Raw genomic sequence first — 20810 nt, 5'->3', positions numbered from 1 at the left:
TTTAAAGTCCCCAAAGCAACAAAAGAGATTGGATTTATCATTGCGACATTCCTCTACAATTATCCTAAGCGTAACGAGGTGGTCTGTTGTTGAGTGCTGCTTTCTAAAACCCGCTTGGCCTTTAGCCCACTTACCTTCACTTTCAAGCCATATGCTCAACTTCCTTTCCAAAATAATACCATATAACTTGGCTAGGAGAGGGTTGATCATAATTTTCCGATAATTAGAGGGGTTATTTATATCTCCACTTTTAAAAATAGGGATAATGAGGCTTTGAGTCCATGGTTTAGCGAACCCTTGCTTGACCACTTGATTGAAAAGCTTGTGAATGTGGGGATGAGGACATGACCTCCAATTTTTAAGATTTCTGCCTGGTAACCTTCAATGTCCTTAGCTTTTCCATTAGCCAAGTGATTAACCCTAAAATCAATGTCTTCTAATGAGAAAACTTCTTTCGTTGTGAGGGTTTCAAAGTTATCCGTGACATTTGGAGATTCATAAAGCTTTTTAAGATAGGAATTCCAATCATGTAAAGCAATTTTATTATTATCTTTAGTTTTCCTAGTTAGAATCTACCTCCAGAATTTATTAGGAGCTACCTTAGAGAGGTGTAAGAGATTCTCTTGTCTTTTACGAATATAATGCCTTTTTGCTATTTCACAGTCAACCATGGTTTATTATGATGTCACCCTTGGTCAACCATGGTCCAACATGGAATTATGATAAGAATTGTCTCAATATTAAAATCAACGATGGTCAATCATGTTTATTTTAGTGTTTGTAATATTTATCCTATGGTTTATATATGTTGAGTTTATAATATTAGTCCCTTGGGTTTAATATTATTCCCTTGGGTTCATAATCCCTTGGGGTTTTAGTATTAATCCCTTGGGTTTATTATTCCTTTGGGTTTATAATATCAATCCCTTGGCTTTATTATTCCCTTAGGTCTATAATATCAATCATGGTCAACCATTGTCAATCATACAAGGACTGTCCTACCATGAAAATCAACCATGCTTTTTTTAGTGTTTGTAATATTTATATTAGGGTTTACCAATGTTGGGATTATAATATTAGTCCCTTGGGTTTAATATTATTCCCTTAGGTTCATAATCCCTTGTGGTTTTAGTATTAGTCCCTTGTATTTATGTTTCCCTTAGGTTCATAATATCAATCCTTTGGGTATATTATTAACTTGGGTTTATAATATCAATCATGGTCAACCATGGACAACCATAACCAACCATGGTCTGATATCACATTATGACAAAAACTGTCTCCATATAAAAATCATTGACGATCATCAATAGTCATGGTCAACCAGGCTTAGCTATGGTTGATGACGGGCAACCATGTTTTATAGAATCAAACATGGTCAACGATAGTCAATCGTGGTCAAACATGTTTGAGCATCGCGTTGTGATAAAAATTGTCTTGATATGAAAATAACCATGATGAACCATGGTCCAACGTTGCATTGTGGCAAAGATTGTCTCGATATGAAAATTGACCATGGTCTACCATGGTCCAACATGACATTGTGATAAGGATTATCCCAATATAAAAATCAACCATGGTCAATCATGTTTACTTTAGTGTTTATAATATTTATCTTAGGGTTTATATACATTGGGTTTATAATATTAGTCCCTTGGGTTTAATATTATTCCATTGGGTTAATAATCTCTTTGGGTTTTAGTATTAATCTCTTGGGTTTGTTATTTCGTTGAGTTTAGTGTTTATAATATTTATCTTAGGGTTTATAATATAAGTCCCTTGGGTTTAATCTTATTCCTTTGGGTTTTAGTATTAATCTCTTGGGTTTATTATTCCCTTGAGTTTATAATATCTATGCATTAGGTTTATAATATTAATCGTGGTAAACCATGGTCAATCATAGCCAACCATGTTCAACTATGATCAAACCCTATGGATATGAAAATTAACCATGGTCAACCATGGTCCAACGTTTTTCTCTCATAAATATTGTCTCGATATGAAAATAAATAATGGTCAACCATAGTTAATCATGGTCCAACGTTGCATTGTGACAAGGATTGTCTCTATATGGAAATCAACCATGGTCAACTATGTTTATTCTAGGGTTTATAATATTCATGTTAGGGTTTATGTACCTTGGGTTTATAATATTTATACCTTAGGTTTATTATTCCCTTGGGTTTATAATATCAATCCCTTGGGTTTATTGATGTAAGCGCTCATATTTCTGGGGTTTAATATTATTCAAAAATGGTCAACCATGTTCAACCATAGTCAACAATGGTCCAATGTCTCATTGTTACAAGGATTGTCTCAATATGAAAATCAACCATGCTCAATCATGTTTATTTTAGTATTTTTAATACTTATCTTAGGGTTTTTATACATTGGTTTTATAATATTAGTCCATTGGGTTTAATGTTATTCCCTTAGGTTCATAATTTGTTGCGGTTTTAGTGCTAATCTCTCGAGTTTATTGTTCCTTTGGGTTTATAATATCAATCGCTTGGGTTTATTATTCCCCGGTCGACCATGGTTTATTATGATGCCAACCATGGTTCAACATGCAATTGTGATAAGGATTGTCTCAATATGGAAATCAACGATGACCAATCATGTTTATTTTAGTGTATAATATTTATCTTAGGGTTTATATACAATGGGTTTATAATATCAATCCCTTGGGTTTAATATTATTCCCTTGGGTTCATAATCCCTTGGAGCTTTAGTATTAATCCCTTAGGTTTATAATATTAATCCATTGGATTTATAATATCAACCCATTGGGTTTATAATATTAATCATTGTCAACCATGGTCAATCACAACCAACCATGTTCAACCATGGTCAAACAAGGTTGGCAATTGAAATCAAGCTTGGTCAAGAATGGTCTAATGTTGCGTCCAACAAAGATTGTCTCGATATGAAAATCAATCATGGTCACCCATGGTTGACCATGATCCGACATTGCATTGTGACAAGGATTGTCTCTATATGGAAATCTATAGACAACCATGGTCAACTATGCTTATTTTAAGGTTTATAATAATGATGTTAAGATTTATATACCTTGGGTTTATAATTGCTATCCATTAAGTTTATTATTCCCTTGTGTTTATAATATAAATCCCTTGGATTTATTGATCTAAGGGTTCATATTCCTAGGGTTTAATATTATTCAACAATGGTTAACCATAATCAACCATGGTCAACCATGGTCCAATGTCGCATTGTGACAAGGATTGTCTTAATATGAAAATCAACTGTGCTCAACCATGTTTATTTTAGTATTTTTAATATTTATCTTAGTGTTTTTATACCTTGGGTTTATAATATTAGTCCCCTCGATTTAATATGATTCCCTTCGGTTCATAATCCCTTGGGGTTTTAGTATTAATCCCTTGGGTTTATGATATCAATCCATTGGGTTTATTATTCCCTTAGATTTATAATATCAATCATGGTCAACCATTGTTAACTATGGTCAATAAGGGGGTTTAGTATTAATCCATTTAGTTTATTTTTCCCTTCGATTCATAATATCAATCCCTTGGGTTTATAATATCAATCATTGTCAACCATCGTCAACCATAACCAACCATGGTGGGATGTTGCATTGTGACAAAAATTATCTTCATATAAAAATCATGGACAATCATTGTCAACCATGTCTTATAGAATCAAACATGGTCAATCATGGTCAATCTTGGGTGTTTAGTATAAATCACAATGGTTTGTTATTCCTTTGGGTCAAACATGGTGAATCATAGTCAACCATGGTCAACCATGCTACAATGTTGCTTTGTGACAAAGATTGTCTCAATATGAAAATCAACCATGGTCCAATGTCACATTGTGACAAAGAATTTATTATTATCATTATTAGTTATTATTATGTAAAGATGAATTAATTATTTTTATTTTTATTTAATTAATTAATATTCATATTATTATTATTTAATAATATTTAATTAAAAAAATATTATTATTGTTTAACAATAATTAATTATTTAACTATTATTTATTAATTTTTATTATTAATAATATTATTATTATTTTTATTATAACTTATAAAATAAAATATTTATATTTTTTTCCTAGAAATAATATTAAAATTTAATTGTTTTTTATAAAATAAATAATTATCTATTTAGATTTTATAAAAAAATAAATAATAAAAAAATATTATTATTATAATATATTTATCAATGATTGTGTCTTAGATAGAAATGAAGCTTTATGAACATATCAACTATATTTATTAAAATAATTATTGTTATGAAAATTATTATGATTAATTAATATTACTAATATTATTATGAGTTAATATTATTATAATATTAATATAATAATCATAAACATATAAATATATAAGAATATGATATTATTTATATAATTATTAATAATCTTAAATAATTGGTTTTTAAAAATTACATATAATAGTTATTAAAATATTAAAGTGGTTCGCAAAATACAGTTATAATAATTAAGATATATGAAATAAAGAAAAAAAATTGCTTCATAAAAGGAAATAGAGAGTTCGTGGAACTCTACCCAATCATGGATGGCTGATCGTCATGGATTGCTGAGTGTGGAGTTGTGAAGGAAAACAGGGAGACGGAGAAGAAAAAAAAAAATGCTTTCCTTCATTCATATGCAAACCAAAGAGATCCACAAAAATAAAGATGAAAATTCGTATGCAAATCCGTACAAGTCGAATCTCATCTCGTACACGCAAGAATAAGAATAATAATTAATAGGGGAGGGTCGCCATTACATGTGCGCCCTCCCCGCCACGTCAGATAACCACGCGTAAAAGCACATGGAGCCGGTACGACACCTGTCCACCGTGGAGCTCCATGTGTTGGCTACCTTATCAACCCATAAATCTTTGTGTTCGCGCCATTTCACAGGTTCGTTTGGGGTCATTGCTGCGATGTATGAGTTTCCCTTTGTGTTTCTGCTCGGGGCCGGTTGTTGGGCGAAGCCCCCCGCCGATTATGGCACGGGACGGCCCCGGAACCTGCGCACTTCGTCGTTTATTCGTGTGCTGTTTGAGGCGTTTGTTCGGTTGACAGGGTTTGTGGACCTGCGCGCTTCGCCTGGTATGCAGGTGCTGGTGCGAATGTTTGCTGGAGTTTCAGGGTTTGTGGTTGGCACAGCGCTTCTCCTTTTCTTGTGCTTTTCCGCCTGGAGTTCTTGGTCGTTCTGGAATGTCAGTTGTTTAGCATTTCTCTGTTGCTGGTCTTATTCGACGATTTTGTTGTTTGGGGAGGAGTCGGTCGCTGTTTTACTGAGCTCGAGGTCAAATGGTGTTTTGCTGTCAATTTGCTGTTTTGTGGTGGTGTTTTTGTGGTTTTCAGTTCCCTAATATATATTTTTCTTCTCGTTGCAGGTGTGCAGAACGTCGTTGCAGGTGTGGAGAAGGTCTGGCGAGCTCCAGGGAAGGTGGGGGAGGTCGGCGACCATGTACCCGGTAGGATTTTAATCCTACCAGCATTCTCTGTGTTTTTCAACACAACATCTCTATTTTTGGATATTTTGTAAACTTTTATGGCATTTTATGGCATTTTTTGGAGGATTTTTTTCCGAGGGTTTAGGGTTTATGGGATATTTTGAGCTGTTTGTTGTTGAAGGTTTAGGGTTTATGGGATATTTTGAGCTGTTTGTTGTTGAAGGTTTAGGGTTTATCTGAAATTTCGTTGTTTTCGCTGTTATCCTAGGCCGTCCCATGCTATCCTCGGCCGTCCGGTGCCCTCGCTGTTATTTTTGTTGTTTTCGGTGCTATCCTAGGCCGTCCCGTGCTATCCTCGGCCGTCCCGTGCCCTCGCTGTTATTTTTGCTGTTTTCGGTGCTATCCAAGGCCGTCCCGTGCTCCTCGGCCGTCCCGTGCCCTCGGCCCCCGAGCAGAAATACAAAGGGAAACTCCTACATCGCAGCAATGACCCCAAACGAACCCTCTAAACCCTCTGTCGCTGCTCTCAATTGACTTGCATAACTTATCTTCTCCTCGTCCGTGAAAGCTTCTGTCAGGAACTTCACTTTTTGTATTTGAAATGAAGCCTCGAAACCCTCTGTCGCTGCTCTCAATTGACTAATTTGAGTATATTTACAGTTTAAGCAAATTTGGGGTTTGTTTGGTTGCGCTGAAAATAACAAATTCTTTAATGGCCATATGTATGGGGCAGTGTAAGTCTACCATTGCAGTTATTTAACTATGGAGGAAGAGAAGTCCTGTTCGTTTTTGGAATTTGTTGGAATTTGTTACTCCTGGTTATTAATTTTGGTGCTTTTTGCTATGTTTTGCAATATGGATATCCTGTATACACAGTCCTTTTTGTTTCCATGCTGACGTTGCTCTCAATTGACTGATTTGAGTATATTTATAGTTTAAGCAAATATGGGGTTTTTTTTGTTGCGCTGAAAATAACAAATTCTTTAATGGCCATATGTATGGGCTACCATTGCAGTTATTTAACTATGGAGGAAGAGAAGTCCTGTTCGTCTCTGGAATTTGTTACTCCTGCTTATTAATTTTGGTGTTTTTGCTATTTTCCTGAACCTGATGTATATGTTTTGCAATATGGATATCCTGTATACACAGTCCTTTTTGTTTCCATGTTGACGCTGCTCACAATTGACTAATTTGAGTATATTTACAGTTTAAGCAAATTTGGGGTTTTTTTTGGTTGCGCTGAAAATAACAAATTCTTTAATGGCCATATGTATGGGGCAGTATAAGTCTACCATTGAAGTTATTTAACTATGGAGGAAGAGAAGTCTTGTTCGTTTTTGGAATTTGTTACTCCTGGTTATTAATTTTGATGCTTTTTGCTATTTTCCTGAACCTGATGTATATGTTTTCGGACCTCTGACATTTTCCTTTCCTCGAGATGTCTCGGACAGTGGCTGTCATATGCCACCCTTTTGTATCTTATGATGTTTTTTATATTGTCAATATAATCTGTGATGCTTTTTTCTCTGAAAAAAAAAGTTCACACATTTTACAGTCGATTCCAAAACCGGTTACTGATGGTTACAGAGATAAGAGAATAAATATTTTTAGTAATGAATTATGTTCTCATACATAAAATGCATTTCAATAACTAACCCTTCTCGGGCTCCAACGATAAAACCTTACTGTATCAGTGACTTTTCATTTTAATTTAATTAAGGACGTGGATCATGTAAATGAGCAAATATGACTTATTCCTAGGTCCCGCTGATTCAGTTGTTCACTTCAAAGTTCTAATGTAAATTAGTATATGATATAATAGTTTACTCATTGTGTGAATATCTGAAGTAGTCTCTGTTTCCAGCCCGTCTTAGGGTTCACTGACTAGCTATTACAGAATACAATGGGTAGAAATTGCTTTGTAAGCATTATGGTTGAAGCATGAGCTATCAAGTTGAATGATGTTCCTTTTGATAACGGTCCACTTATTGGAGCCATAAGTGAGTTTAGAGCTTTGTACAGTGCTGCAAATTTGATGCCTTCATTGTTGAGATCGAAGGCATAAAAAATACAATGTATAAAATGCTCTTAGAGAAAAGATCATCCAAAGATTAATGGGTTGAGTGTCAAACCCATCTCTCCTAACATCTGATGTCAAAATTTATTGACCACATGAAAAGCCATTGAGCCATTGAGGTGCGAACTGTCTAGCCATTGAGCCATTGAGGTGTGAACTGTCCACTAAGTAGAAGAACCGAGACATATTAATATGGAACCACATATAGAAATCGAAAGAATGTTCAATACGGGATGATCAAGAGTATCTGTCTCAGGGTTTCCATCTGATTGTGAGGGAGTTGAGTGGACAAAGCTATACTTCTCCCTCCTTCACTTCCAGCGAACAAGGTCATCCCTCCAATTGCTCCCAAGAATGGGGCTTGCACATTCAGTGGCCTTACTGTTCATTTTAATTTAATTAAGGATGTGGATCATGTAAATGAGCAAATATGACTTATTCCTAGGTCCCTCTGATTCAGATGTTCACTTCAAAGTTCTAATGTAAATTAGTATATGATATAATAGTTTACTCATTGTGTGAATATCTGAAGTAGTCTCTGTTTCCAACCCGTCTTGGGGTTCACTGACTAGCTATTACAGAATACAATGGGTAGAAATTGCTTTGTAAGCATTATGGTTGAAGCATGAGCTATCAAGTTGAATGATGTTCCTTTAGATAACGGTCCACTTATTTAGCCTTTTTCATGCTCAACTTGATAATGAGAGCAACTTGATAATGAGTGCTCTCAATTTCTCAAGTGTCCCCTCAATGAATAAAATTATTAGTGGCTTTTTCACATTTAATAAAACTTATTATGAGGTACATTGCCTCCTCATTGATTTCTGTATTTAGCCTTTTTCATACTCAACTTGATAATGAGTGCTCTCAATCATAATAAGATTGTCTGGTCATTTGATTTCTATATTTAGCCTTTTTCATATGCAACTTGATAATGAGTGCTCTCAATTTCTCAAGTGTCCCCTCAATCAATAAAATTATTAGTGGCTTTTTCACATTTAATAAAACTTATTATGAGGTAGATTGCCTCCTCATTGATTTCTGTATTTAGCCTTTTTCATACTCAACTTGATAATGAGTGCTCTCAATCATAATAAGATTGTCTGGTCATTTGATTTCTATATTTAGCCTTTTTCATATGCAACTTGAAATGTTATTATTGAATCCCCAAACATCGCAGCAATGACCCCAAACAAACCTGTGAAATGGTGCGAACACAAAGTTTTATGCAATGATATGATGGCCAACACATGAGCTCCATGGTGGACAGGTGTTGTACCGGCTCCATGTGCTTTTACGCATGGTTTTCTGACGTGGCGGGGAGGGTGCACAGAATAACTTATAGAAATAGTTTTATCATAATTAATATTTTACAGAAAGACATATTCCATTGAAAATTTCTTATCAACACACAGTTAGGTTGCCACAAGAAATCACTACTAGGTTGTTAGCCAAAATGTTTCTTAGGACAAGAAAAAGATACAATCTAGTGTTCTAAGCCAAAATATTTTTGTGACAAGAAAAAGATACAATCTAGTGTTGTAAGCCAAAATGTTTCTGTGCCAAGAAAAAGATACAATCTATCCAAAATCCACATCATAATGTGGTTAGAACCAAAAACATATGGCACCCCTATTCTTTATGGCCCTGAGAATCTTGAGTGCCAAAACTCCCCGAGTTACCTTCTTGAGCCAGGTAGGTTGGCCTACCAGTCAAGGGCTGATTAGGAAATGGTTGATTGATGCCATATGATTGATTCCAATTTGCAGCTTCCAACCATGGAGGTACTGAGTACCCATACCTCACATTTTCCCTACTGACCCCTGCATTAAGTGGAGGTGTGTAATGAGCATACAGAGAATTGACACCAGCTCTGGTAGGAACAAGGCAAGTGGGTAAACCCTCAGTTTGATAGTGGGGCACTTGAATGTTTATGAGATTTTGGAATAATGGTGTATTGTCTGCAATGGAGTCCAATGAGTTTGAAATAATCCTGGTTTCATCAGCTATTCTTGTATCGTTGATCATCCCTTGTTCCTTTTCAAGCATTTGTTGTGCCTTTCGTTTTTCCTTTTCCTGTCTTGCCATTTGCTTTTGTTGGTCCTTAACTTGCCTTGCTTTATCTCTTTCAATCCGTTCTTCTGCTCGACGTTGTGCTGCAACAATCCTTGCTGCCTTCTTCTCCTTGACTATATCCTTCTTTTTCTGTTTTAATTCTTGCATTTCAAATTTCTTTTTTTCTGACTCAACTAACAGGTTTATATAGTCCTCTGAGGTGAGTAACTGTGAGCTTCGGCCCAGACGAAGACTACCTGGTGCACCTTGATTTTTTTTCATTGATACTCTCTCTACTGGTAGCTTTAGGAACCGTCCAAGTGTCTTCTCCACCCCTCCCACCTGCATGTCATTGCTTGGTACTTCCCTTTCAGTATCTGTTGGAACTGATTGAACCATATCATTATCTTCATTTGATGCCTCATTATGTCCTTCATCTTCTTCCATTGATCTATTGTCCACAAAAAAATGAACAATTTCACTGTTCAATTCTACTGGTTGTGAGGGCATGTTCATGCTTTCTTCATTGGTTGCTGAGACACTATGTGCATTCATATTGATCATTGCTTCTGCTAGCCATGAAGGTGGGGTTACTTGGCTTGGCAATGTCAATTGGTCATTGTCAACTGCATGTTCAACAATATCATTAGCAATATCAGCAACAGGAATTTCATTTTCTTGAGTTGGTGGAACAATCTCCATGTTACTAGGAATTTGTTCATTGTTATATTGTGTTTCACATACAGTTTCATCATCTTCAGCATATAAGTGTCCTTGAGACAGGGAAATCATATTGCCAGCTGCAACAACATCATCTTGGTCATCTACTTCTTGCACTTCAACACTTGTTTGGACATTCCCTTCTTCCTGACCATCCACATGAAACGCTTGGCTACAACCAGTATCATGCATAAGAGCATCATAGTTCAGTGGCCAGATTCCTGTCCTCCTAAAGCCAGCCTTGATATTTGATGGTGTCAAAGCCCTTTTGAAAGCTTTACTTGCAAGCTCTACTAGCTCAAACCTTTTCACCTCAACCCCTGGATTCTTTGCCATCCATGCAGCACGCTCCGACCTGAAATAGTTCTTGAAAGGGCCAAACACACTAACATCAAGGGGTTGCAGCCTATGAGTGGTATGAGCGGGCAATGTCAATAGGTCGATGCCTAAATTGTTTGCTTCCTCAATTGTTTGTACAGCCATGTGGCTCCCATGGCCATCTAATATCAAAAGGTGTCTGTTATTAGGCGAGACGCCACCTGGTACCGATGCAGCAAAGTGAAAAAGCCAACTTAGAAACAGTTCTTTAGTCATCCATGCATGGGGATGTGCAGCCATGCATGCACCTGGTTCACAGTTCTGTATATAGTTTTTCAGTTGATTTTTACCTTTGAATAGATAAAATCCTGGGATTGAAGTACCAATTGCATTAACACAACATAAAATAGTTATCCACTCCCTGCTCTTGGGCAAAATCTTTGGCACATTTCGGCTCCCTCTCTTGGAAATTACCCGCATGCCACAATTCCTCCCTGCCTGTAAACCTGTTTCATCACAGTTCCATATATGGTCTGCTCCATAAGAATGTTTATCGTAAGCACTAGAAAGTGTGTCATAGAATTTTTGCACAACTGCAGGGCGCAAATTTAATGCTCTGTCTCTGTCAAGGCCCTCAGCAGTACACAATACAAGTTCTGGATGCCTTTTTTTAAACGCAAACCACCATGATTTACCAGGAAACCCATCTTTGAATGGGTTTGGCCTCCCTTGACAGATTTGAGCAACTGTTGATTTGAGTTGTATCAACTCTAGCCCATGTCCCAGTTGGGCCATCTCTTTACACCACTCAACCACCTCGGCCTCCTCCTCCTCAGTCATAACTGTAAGAGGCCCTCTACGTTTTGTATGAGTCAGTCCATTTATCCAATAATGTATTGATGAGGGAGGAATACCATGTTTTTTTGCAGATGCCCGAACTGAGTATCCATTAAACTCTATGTCGTCAATTGCAACTAACATTTGTTCTTTTGTCCATCCTCTTATAGCACTGATCTTTTTAGTTGAGCTTGCCCCTTGGACTGTTGTTGATGGTGGTTCTGTGGCTGATGCTGTGTTAACATCAGCGGCTGTCACATGGTCATTTTCAACAATGTTCCCTGGTGCATTGCCGGCATTGACATCAGCTGGCCTGTCATCATCGGACGATGTGCATCGCAGCTGCGCACCCCTTGTCACTCTCCTACCACTTCTCCTTGTATGAGCAGAGTAACTTCCTTTTGCCATAGATGCAACAACCTGTAAAATTATTGCATGCATTTAGACATTAGAATATATGTCAAATTATGCTTTATTACTTCTGCAAAAATTACTTTTTCTCTATTACAGGAAATTATCAACATGTATGTTGCATTTAGACATTAGAATATATGTCAAATTATGCTTTATTACTTCTGCAAAAATACTTTTCCTCTATTACAGGAAATTATCAACATGTATGTCACTGTTTTCATATATCATTTTCCATTTACTTTCAACAGCTTTATACAGCTAAACCAATGAGGTATGTAAACATGTATGAATTACGTCATTCTCCTTATATCTGTTAAAGATTAGGGAATACAGGTAATAAGTAGGTCTATTCAATATGTACTTACCTTATAGAGTAGAGTGTAATCATTACTAATGGTTGAATCAGTGCCATAAGTAGAACCATGGAAATCAAAGTAATGAGGAAACAGAGCTTGTTACATTAGGATATGCGTATACAGTGATTACAGTCTATCCATATGTATTACATTAGGATATACATATACAGTGATTACAGTGTATCCATATGTATTGATTATGTATTAGAACACAGTAGTTATGCAATTAGAACACAGTAGTTACATATGACTCTTTCTAACCATGCTTGTTTACCTAATTGTGTTTTCTCATTATCTCAAATCTTACAGTCATCTAATCCAATAAAGAGAAATGGTCATCCGCTCGGGCTTCCATTCTAAGAAACCATTCCTCAGTTCTATGGTCCATTCATCAGTAGTAGAAATTCACTTATTTGCATTCTTTCGACTCAATATCAAAATTTTTGCTTTCTCAATAGCTTCATGCTTCTGAAAATACATGTCTTTCGATTATGTTTCAATGTCTTTCGATTATGTTTCAATGTGATGTTTCAATGATGATTGTCAAGGTCTGAAAATATGTGAAAAATTACTAAGTTTATCAGAGTCATTAAAGTTACAATTCGTTTTTGTTCTATGTTTTAACTCATTCTGCATAGAACCCAAGCCATAATAATCGCTCAATTCCTGTAAGCTAAGCTTCAATTCCTGTAAGCTAAACAAGCTATGACTACAGTACTAACTGCCTTTTTACTACCTACCTTTTTTTGCATTGCATCAATCTTGGGCTGGAAATGGTTCGAATGCTGGCTTTGATTCTGATGCTATTCAAGGTTAGACTCGGTCTCCGATTGGATATGGCTAGGGAGATGAAACTATATAAGGAACAGGAAGGGATGTGGGGATTGCTTGCTTGGAAGGATAGCGAGTCATGTTTCTTCTTCCAGTGATTAGCTATTGGCTATGACTACAGTACTAACACGACATACGTAACCTCTGTGATATGTAAGCTGTAATCACTATTACATTTGATTCTATGGTCTCCTAGGTGTCATAGACAATCGGTTTTACTTCAGTTTAATCGAGTTTCATTGCAGTCATTTATTTTTTATATTTTTCATATAATTTATTTAGTTATTTTGAATATTGTGAAGAACAATCTCTGCTCCAAGATTTCTCTCCATTATCTGTGACTTAATTTACAGAGCTGAGTTATGTAAATCCCCATTCCTTTGGTCCAACTTTTACAACTTCGTATGGCTCGGGCTCTCCATACCCTAAGGTCTCGAGCTCAACGAGGTGAAAAGATATGAAGGCCAATAAGACGGTCATCTGCTATGTTACTTATAATTGTGTTTTCTCATTATCTAAAATCTTACAGTTCTATGGTCCATTCACCAGTAGTAGAAATTCACTTATTTGCTCTATGTTTTAACTCATTCTGCATAGAACCCAAGCCATAATAATCGCTCGCTCAATTCCTGTAAGCTAAGGTGTAAGCTAAGGTTCAATTCCTGTAAAGTAAACAAGCTATGACTACAGTACTAACACGACATACGTAACCTCTGTGATATGTAAGCTGTAATCACTATGAAGCTGATGATATAATAAGCTAGAACACATACATAAACTCTGTATAAAAAAGGTTAACTGTAACTGTATAGGTTAACTGTCACCCTATGGACAGAACTGTAATGTAAGAAATCTGATAAATGAAAACAATGAAAACAGAACTGTAAGAAGAATGAGTTGTAATTCATATAACTAACTTGAATATATTGGCCACTGTTTTGTGATGTTGTCTTCAAGTTTGCTGAATAGTTTGAAAGCATAAGATGAACTTCAACAGTGGGTGGACTTCTTTTATAGTTTTGGGGACTTGATTTTAATTGGTGGACATGGATGCACATGGATTGCAATGGCTTCATTTTGAATGTGTGGTATGGATTTAATTTGATGTGATCTAATGGTTGGGAATTGTTTATTTGTTGATCCATGTGCTTTGATCTGTTTTAATGAGAAATAGAGTGAGATGGGTGTCATTTATTGCAGTTATTGGGTCTGGGTATCATTTATTGAACAAAGTGGATTTAATTGTTATTGGGTTGGGTGTCATTTATTGAACAAAGTGGATTTAATTGTTATTGGGTTGGGTGTCATTTATTGAACATAGGGTGTTTAGCTGTTGAACAACACAACAGTTATGCTGACATACATTCCTTTTGTTATGTGCAGGTAGGCATATTTATTTGGGATGCAAAGTTGTAGTTCTGATGAGTGGGGGTTGAAGTGACTGCTGTTTTGTACTTCTGGAATAGACCAGTTTGGAAGCCTTTATGGCTCTAGCTGTTTTCTACTTGGGTCAATATGTTTTGCAATATTAAGTAGTAAAATACTATTTATGGACAGTTGTGGGCCCAGTCAATGTATGGGTGATTTTTGGACATAATTTAATACTTATTTATACATAATGTTATTTATTTCTGTCTAAATTTTGGTTTCAAAAGTCTTAATCACTGGTGGTTTGGTGGGCCCAGTATTATATCAACTACTGGTCCCTGCACAACATTAGGAATCTCTCCCCTATACACGAAAAGAAGGCGGAGAAAAGAAAATGCATTCCTTCCTTCACGGTCTTCCTGCACTCTGTTTTTTTTATCTTCTAAGGATTTCGTGTTTCCCACCTGGAATACATCTTTCGCTTTTTCTCTCAAAGTGGAATCCGAAGATAAACGTAAGGCATCAAGTTATCAACATCAAACCTCAATTCACAGCCAAAACCCAACCAGTACATGGATGAGAATATCATGTGGGACCTGCAACAAAAGGAAATGATGCCATTTATATGATGATAGTCTTAATGTTTATCGACCACTATAATGTGTGTTACATCTTTATCCAATAAACATGAAAATTCGCATGCAAACCAGTATGAGTCCAACCTCATCTCGGACACGCAAGAATAAGAATAATAATTAATATACATGAAAAGAAGGGAAAGAAAATGCATCCCTTCCTTCACATGCAAACCAGTGAGATGTACCATATGTCATCTCGCACGCGCGACAAGACGAGACAAGAGCAAGACAGCGTCACGGACCACGGTCTTCCTGCACTCTGTCTTTATCTTTTAAGGATTTCGTGTTTCCCACCTGGAATACATCTTTCGCTTTTTCTCTCAAAGTGGAATCCGAAGATAAACGTAAAGCATCAAGTTATCAACATCAAACCTCAATTCACAGCCAAAACCCAACCAGTACATGGATGAGAATATCATGTGGGACCTGCAACAAAAGGAAACGATGCCATGTACACTGCATTCATATTGAGGAGTTCGATGGCTTGTAACCAGTGAGAGGTGGCTTGTATATCAAGATCCAAAGAAAAAGAAGAATATGCCCGTGGAATGATTGAAGAACAAGGAAATGCCTGCACTTAAAAACTGAGAAATGGATGAAGATTATTAAGAAGGGAAGGAGAAGCATTAGCACACTGCAGTGAGCGTGCTATCGTTTGTCATTTGGAGGAAGAAATATGTCAAGGGACGACATGGAATCACTTTTAAATAATGTTTTATTAGCGTGCCAACTCTGCCTGGGGTTGTGGCAATTCTCTAAACTCACACCTCTTGGCGCGCTCATACAAGGAGCATTTGGGTGGCTGGTGCGACCGTTCGGACTCTCCCCGGTTTATTCTCGCTTGCAACCTTGTGAGGGTCGAGCTTTCAAGAGAACGAATTGCTTTGTGCTCCAACCAGATATTCCCTCTGACAGGAGTGGCATCTGGAGTCCTGAAGTCAATACGATGAATTTGCACTACTTGGGTACAGATTTCCTCCTCGAGAGAAAAGCAGAGAACAATAACATGCTATTCATAGACAACAAAATGTGTTATTACATTACTCACACGATTTGGGAGGAACTGCAGAACTTGGAACAGGTTCTCCGCTACGGTGTCGAGGGCACTCCGCTAGCTCGAGTCGTTCTCATCGGCGCCGCTGCCCAGCCCATCGATGCCGAGGCCCAACGCTTCGAGGCCGAGGCTCAGCGTCTCGAAGCCGAGGCCCGCACAGACCCGAGCTGGCCCTTGAACGACTCGCTTTCAGAAGCCCGCATCGCCGCCTACGCTGCCCGCGCCGCCGCCTCCGCTACCCGTGCCGCCGCCGAACCTACCACCGCCGCCGTTAGCGCCGCGCTCGCGGATGCCGTCACTGCTCGAACCACGCTATTTGTGAAAGGTAAGAGGGAATTCTGGAAACAAGTGATCGCGGGCGGTGTCATGACTTTCGAGGAAGTCTTGGATGAGATCATACTTAATAATCAGCATGTCAGCGCACGTCTAAATAATGACTGGTTATTACCAGTGAACATGTCAGTATCAGAGGAGAAGCTGCTCAAAATTTTAAATTTGATTGCGTTATTTCTTCAAACCAGGAAGTCGCAGGTGTATTGGCTCATTCCTTTATCACTGAGTTTTATATCTGCACTATTGGAGTTCAACACATCAATTAGAGCGTGGCTCTATGGCAAGGTCAATGTGTTGTTCTGCTATATAATGCATTTGCTATGTGATCCACTACCTCGCTCATGGAGGCGACAATTATACTCTTTGGGGATGTGGGTAGAGGATTTAACACCTTCCAATGACTTACTACTAAAGGTGGTAAGGGGCAATATGTGTGCAATCATCACAGAAGGTGCAAAAGTCGACAAAGAAGGTGCAATTTCGGTGCCTTGGTTAGAAATGCACGTCACACTCACACCTGCTGATGGTGTCATTGAAAAGCAATTTCGCTGTGACGCCATTGACAGCGACATTAGGTGCAAGTATGTTTCACAGTATGACCTGTGTCAAATTTCGGCTCCCACGTTTAGGGTATTTTATGTGAAATGTGAGAATGGGGAAGCCTTTAGGCGCATAATTACTTTAGTTTCATGCATAGCAGAGAACTGTTGTGGGTCGTTGATATCTTACAGTCCCAAGAATAAAGTGCGTGTTCGAGGATTTGAGGAGTCGGTCACATCCTATGTAAAGAAAGGGCTTCCCACCATCTATAAATTGGAATTAGCGAATGTAGTAGTTGGTTGACGGGATGTCAGCGACCAGAACTTTTCGAAAAATAAATTATATTGCAATCACCGTGTCATTGTTATTTTTTTGCTTTAATTAATTTTGGTAAAATTATATTAAAATAATGTAAAATAACTGTTTGAGAATAAATTTTATGTTTAAAAGAAAATCATTTTTCAATAAAATTTATTTTTTCCAATTTAATAAAAAAATGAAAATTTGATTGGTGATATTTTACTTATAATTGATAATATTCAATAACTCAAACAAACTCAGAAAACCTATAATAAAAATTATAAATTATAAAATAATATTATAATTTCGTATGTAACATAATATTAAAATATTTAATTATATTTTTGTTTTTTATTCTATTCTCCGCAACGTGTATAATTAGTACTTCTTTTTATTATGCAGTGAGCGTTCTTTATCAGATAATGATCCATTAATGCATGAATAAAAAGTTTCAAAGCTTAGTTTTTTAAACATTTATAAAGAGATTTCAAATCATTTTTATTTACTAAATAAAATTCATATTATAATTTTAAATTTAATGAATATTTAAAAATAATAAAGAAAATAGTTTAGTTTAATTTTTTTTATAATTAAAATATATGGAATTGTAAAATATATTCACATATTTTTAAATTAATTTATTATGAATTATAATAATTATTATTATTCTAATAAATATCTTAAAATAGTGTAAAACGTAAAAGACCTTTTCATAAAGCTAGAGAGATAAATAAGCCTAACTTCATTATTAATATTAAGGAAAATTTAATATATATCATCAAAATTTGCTTAAATTAAATTTCATAAATTTCTTAAAGTTTTAAGATTGTTAAAAAAAAAAATTAAAATTTGCACTCTTTTATGATGAAATATTTACTTGAAATTCATGGAAAGATTATTGGACTAATTTTTAAATCAAAAATTTAAATAGTTTTAAGATTGTTAATTTTTTTTTAAATTTACATTTTTTTATGATGAACTATTTACTTGGAATTCATGGAAAGATTATTGGATTAATTTTTAAATAAAAAATTTAAAATGAGATTTAAAAAAATGTATTTTATTGTTCTTTCTCACCCCTATCTCATGTAAGGAATCATGGTTCTACATATCAAACTTCTACACTTATATAAAATTTGGGTTTTATATTATTTTTCTTTTCTTGTAAGGAGGTAAAAGAGGATTATCTTGTGCTTTACATTCAAAATCTATATCATAATTGTTTTCTATTTCAACCCAATGTTGATTAGAGATAGATTACTTCCATCAAGTGGGTTTTCTATTTTTGCACTTCTTTATCTAGGAGGTTATCAAAGCTAGGATCACATAATAGATAAATCCAAAGGGGATCCTCAAAAAAAATATCTAGAATAGAAAGCAAAGTGTTGAATAGTACAACATTTCAGTTTAACCACATAATTATTACATATATGAATGATATCTTTAATGGGATAATTTCCCAAATCATCTTGAATGTGAATTTGACCATACTTTAAGATTAAACATTCACCTACTCAACTATCAAAGAAATTGGACATCGTAAAAAGGCAGCCACCATGTCGATATTCCATAGAGAATTTCATGTCAATATTCTAAGTACGTGTTACACATTTCTAGGTAGGAACGAAAGATGACTTTACATAAGGGTTAATGTATGCTTTCCAATACATCATAAAAGGTTTAGTGCTCCTAGAAAACCAAGGCCCATAGAGAATGATAGACTCTTTGTTCCATTAAGAGTTAAATTCCATAACCAAATTAGGGTGTGCCTCTACAAATTAAATTATTGGAAGACGGAAATTATGAGTCTTAGATATCCAAGCCCAAAGCTTAGTAAGATTCAATGAAATATAATTAAATTTATAAAATAACCCATGGAAATAATGTCATCTTTCTTCTTAATCCAATCGGGTTGAAATCCGAGATTGATAATAGCGTAGGCTTGTCATTGCAAAAATATTAGATGCAGGATGCAAAGTTCATCAACTTTAATATGACAAGATGACAATTCATTGGTGAGGCCTAACCATAGGCACATAAAGTGGAGAAAATGAATTATTTTCACCCTATGGTGAGTCACCTTTTAGAAAAAAAAATACTTTTACCAAATAAACACATAATGGGATACAATCCTTTTCTATGATGAGAGATATTGGTCACCCACTCTAGTGCAAGCTAAGAGTGGATTTCCATAGGCACCAACCTATGCAAGGGCTATAGGTTAATGTTCAATTACAAGAAGAAATAGATCTTAACAACATATATGGAATGGAAAAGGATTAAAAATAAATCTATGATATGAGAAATAAGAATTTGTAACAACCCTGGTTAAAAATCCATGTCATAAAGTTAAAAAAGTAAAAATAAGACCAAGGTCATGGGCCATGTATTCCAAGCTGAATGTTGGGTAAAACATCCTAGCAGGTGTTCATTTGGTTTATTATGGCTAAGGGGAAATGGTAAAGACATTGGCAAAGGCTTTGAAAAGGCAAAGAAGCATTAATTGGAAATTTATTTATGACAATGAAGGAAATTAGGAAAAAAGGAAGGTGAAAGGTCACGGGTTACATGTGAGGTGGAAATTGAATGAAAGCAATGGAAATTAAAGAAAATAGAAGCCCCATTGATAAAAACTCTTCTGAGGACCAGTTCACAACTTTTTTCATTTTAACCTTTTGTCAGCTTAGTTTTGGAGCTCTCTGTATTCTCCCTATTCTCTCATACTCTTGCACACTTAGATCATCCTTGGAGCACTCTAACATTGGAGAAAGGAAGGTAAAGGAAGGACAAGAAAGAAAAGGGAAACAAAGTTCAAGCAAGGAAGAGTTGGATCAAGTGGATACAACGAGATTACTTGCATGTATCAGGTTGCATGTAAGATTTCCTTCTTAGTTTTGGCATGCACGGTACTTGCATGTGTGTATTTGGCTCTCTTGTTGTCATTGGCATGGGTTTTGGCAGGTGTGATAGTGGTTTTCAACCTTGCCTTGCCATTTCTGGATAGCCATGGTGTGATGGTGATCAGGTGCTTAGTGTTTAGCTCAAAATTCAAAGTTCTCAGATTGGCTCGAAAACTATCTGGCTGTGTCTGTCTCATCAAGACGATTGCAATGCAATTTGTTTCAATGAAAATAGAGTCTGAGTAAAGGAGAAAAGGCATGTTATTTGTTTTCCTAAATCATTAAAAAATTTGCAGAATGGGACAGAATGATGACATGGTAGTTTAGTCAGCAGTCCAGTCAGCAAGGGGAATCTTCTTTAGTTTTCGCCCAATGGGGTTGTGAAAAGTGTCACCTCCGGATTCACTAGTTTGGTTGTGTGAAAGGGAAATTGCCTAAATAGCCTCTAAAGTGGAATTCAAATTTGTTTTTATTTAAATATTATTATATATTATATATATAATTATTATTTATATTATATAGGTTTTGAAATATATATATATATATATATATATATATATAGATATATATATATATATATATATATATATATATATATATATATATATATA

General features: G+C 35.8%; 1 protein-coding gene across 1 annotated transcript; it reads left to right on the top strand.

Annotated features, from left to right (window-relative positions):
* The first annotated feature begins 4817 nt into the window (after positions 1 to 4817).
* Positions 4818 to 6715, top strand: LOC149182444 (uncharacterized). Its single transcript, XM_089418518.1, has 2 exons — positions 4818 to 5307; positions 5399 to 6715. Exons 1-2 carry the CDS (start codon positions 4826 to 4828, stop codon positions 5481 to 5483), a joined length of 567 nt encoding a protein of 188 aa, XP_089274644.1. The 5' UTR covers positions 4818 to 4825; the 3' UTR covers positions 5484 to 6715.
* Positions 6716 to 20810: the final 14095 nt, after the last annotated feature.

This window comes from Pinus tabuliformis, chromosome 3_2 (assembly GCF_031772625.1).
Source record: "Pinus tabuliformis cultivar Carrire ecotype Pingquan chromosome 3_2, CPIR1, whole genome shotgun sequence".
NCBI classification, from domain to species: domain Eukaryota; kingdom Viridiplantae; phylum Streptophyta; class Pinopsida; order Pinales; family Pinaceae; genus Pinus; species Pinus tabuliformis.
Note: the sequence above shows the minus strand (reverse complement) of the source record. Positions and strands in the feature narration are given on the sequence as shown.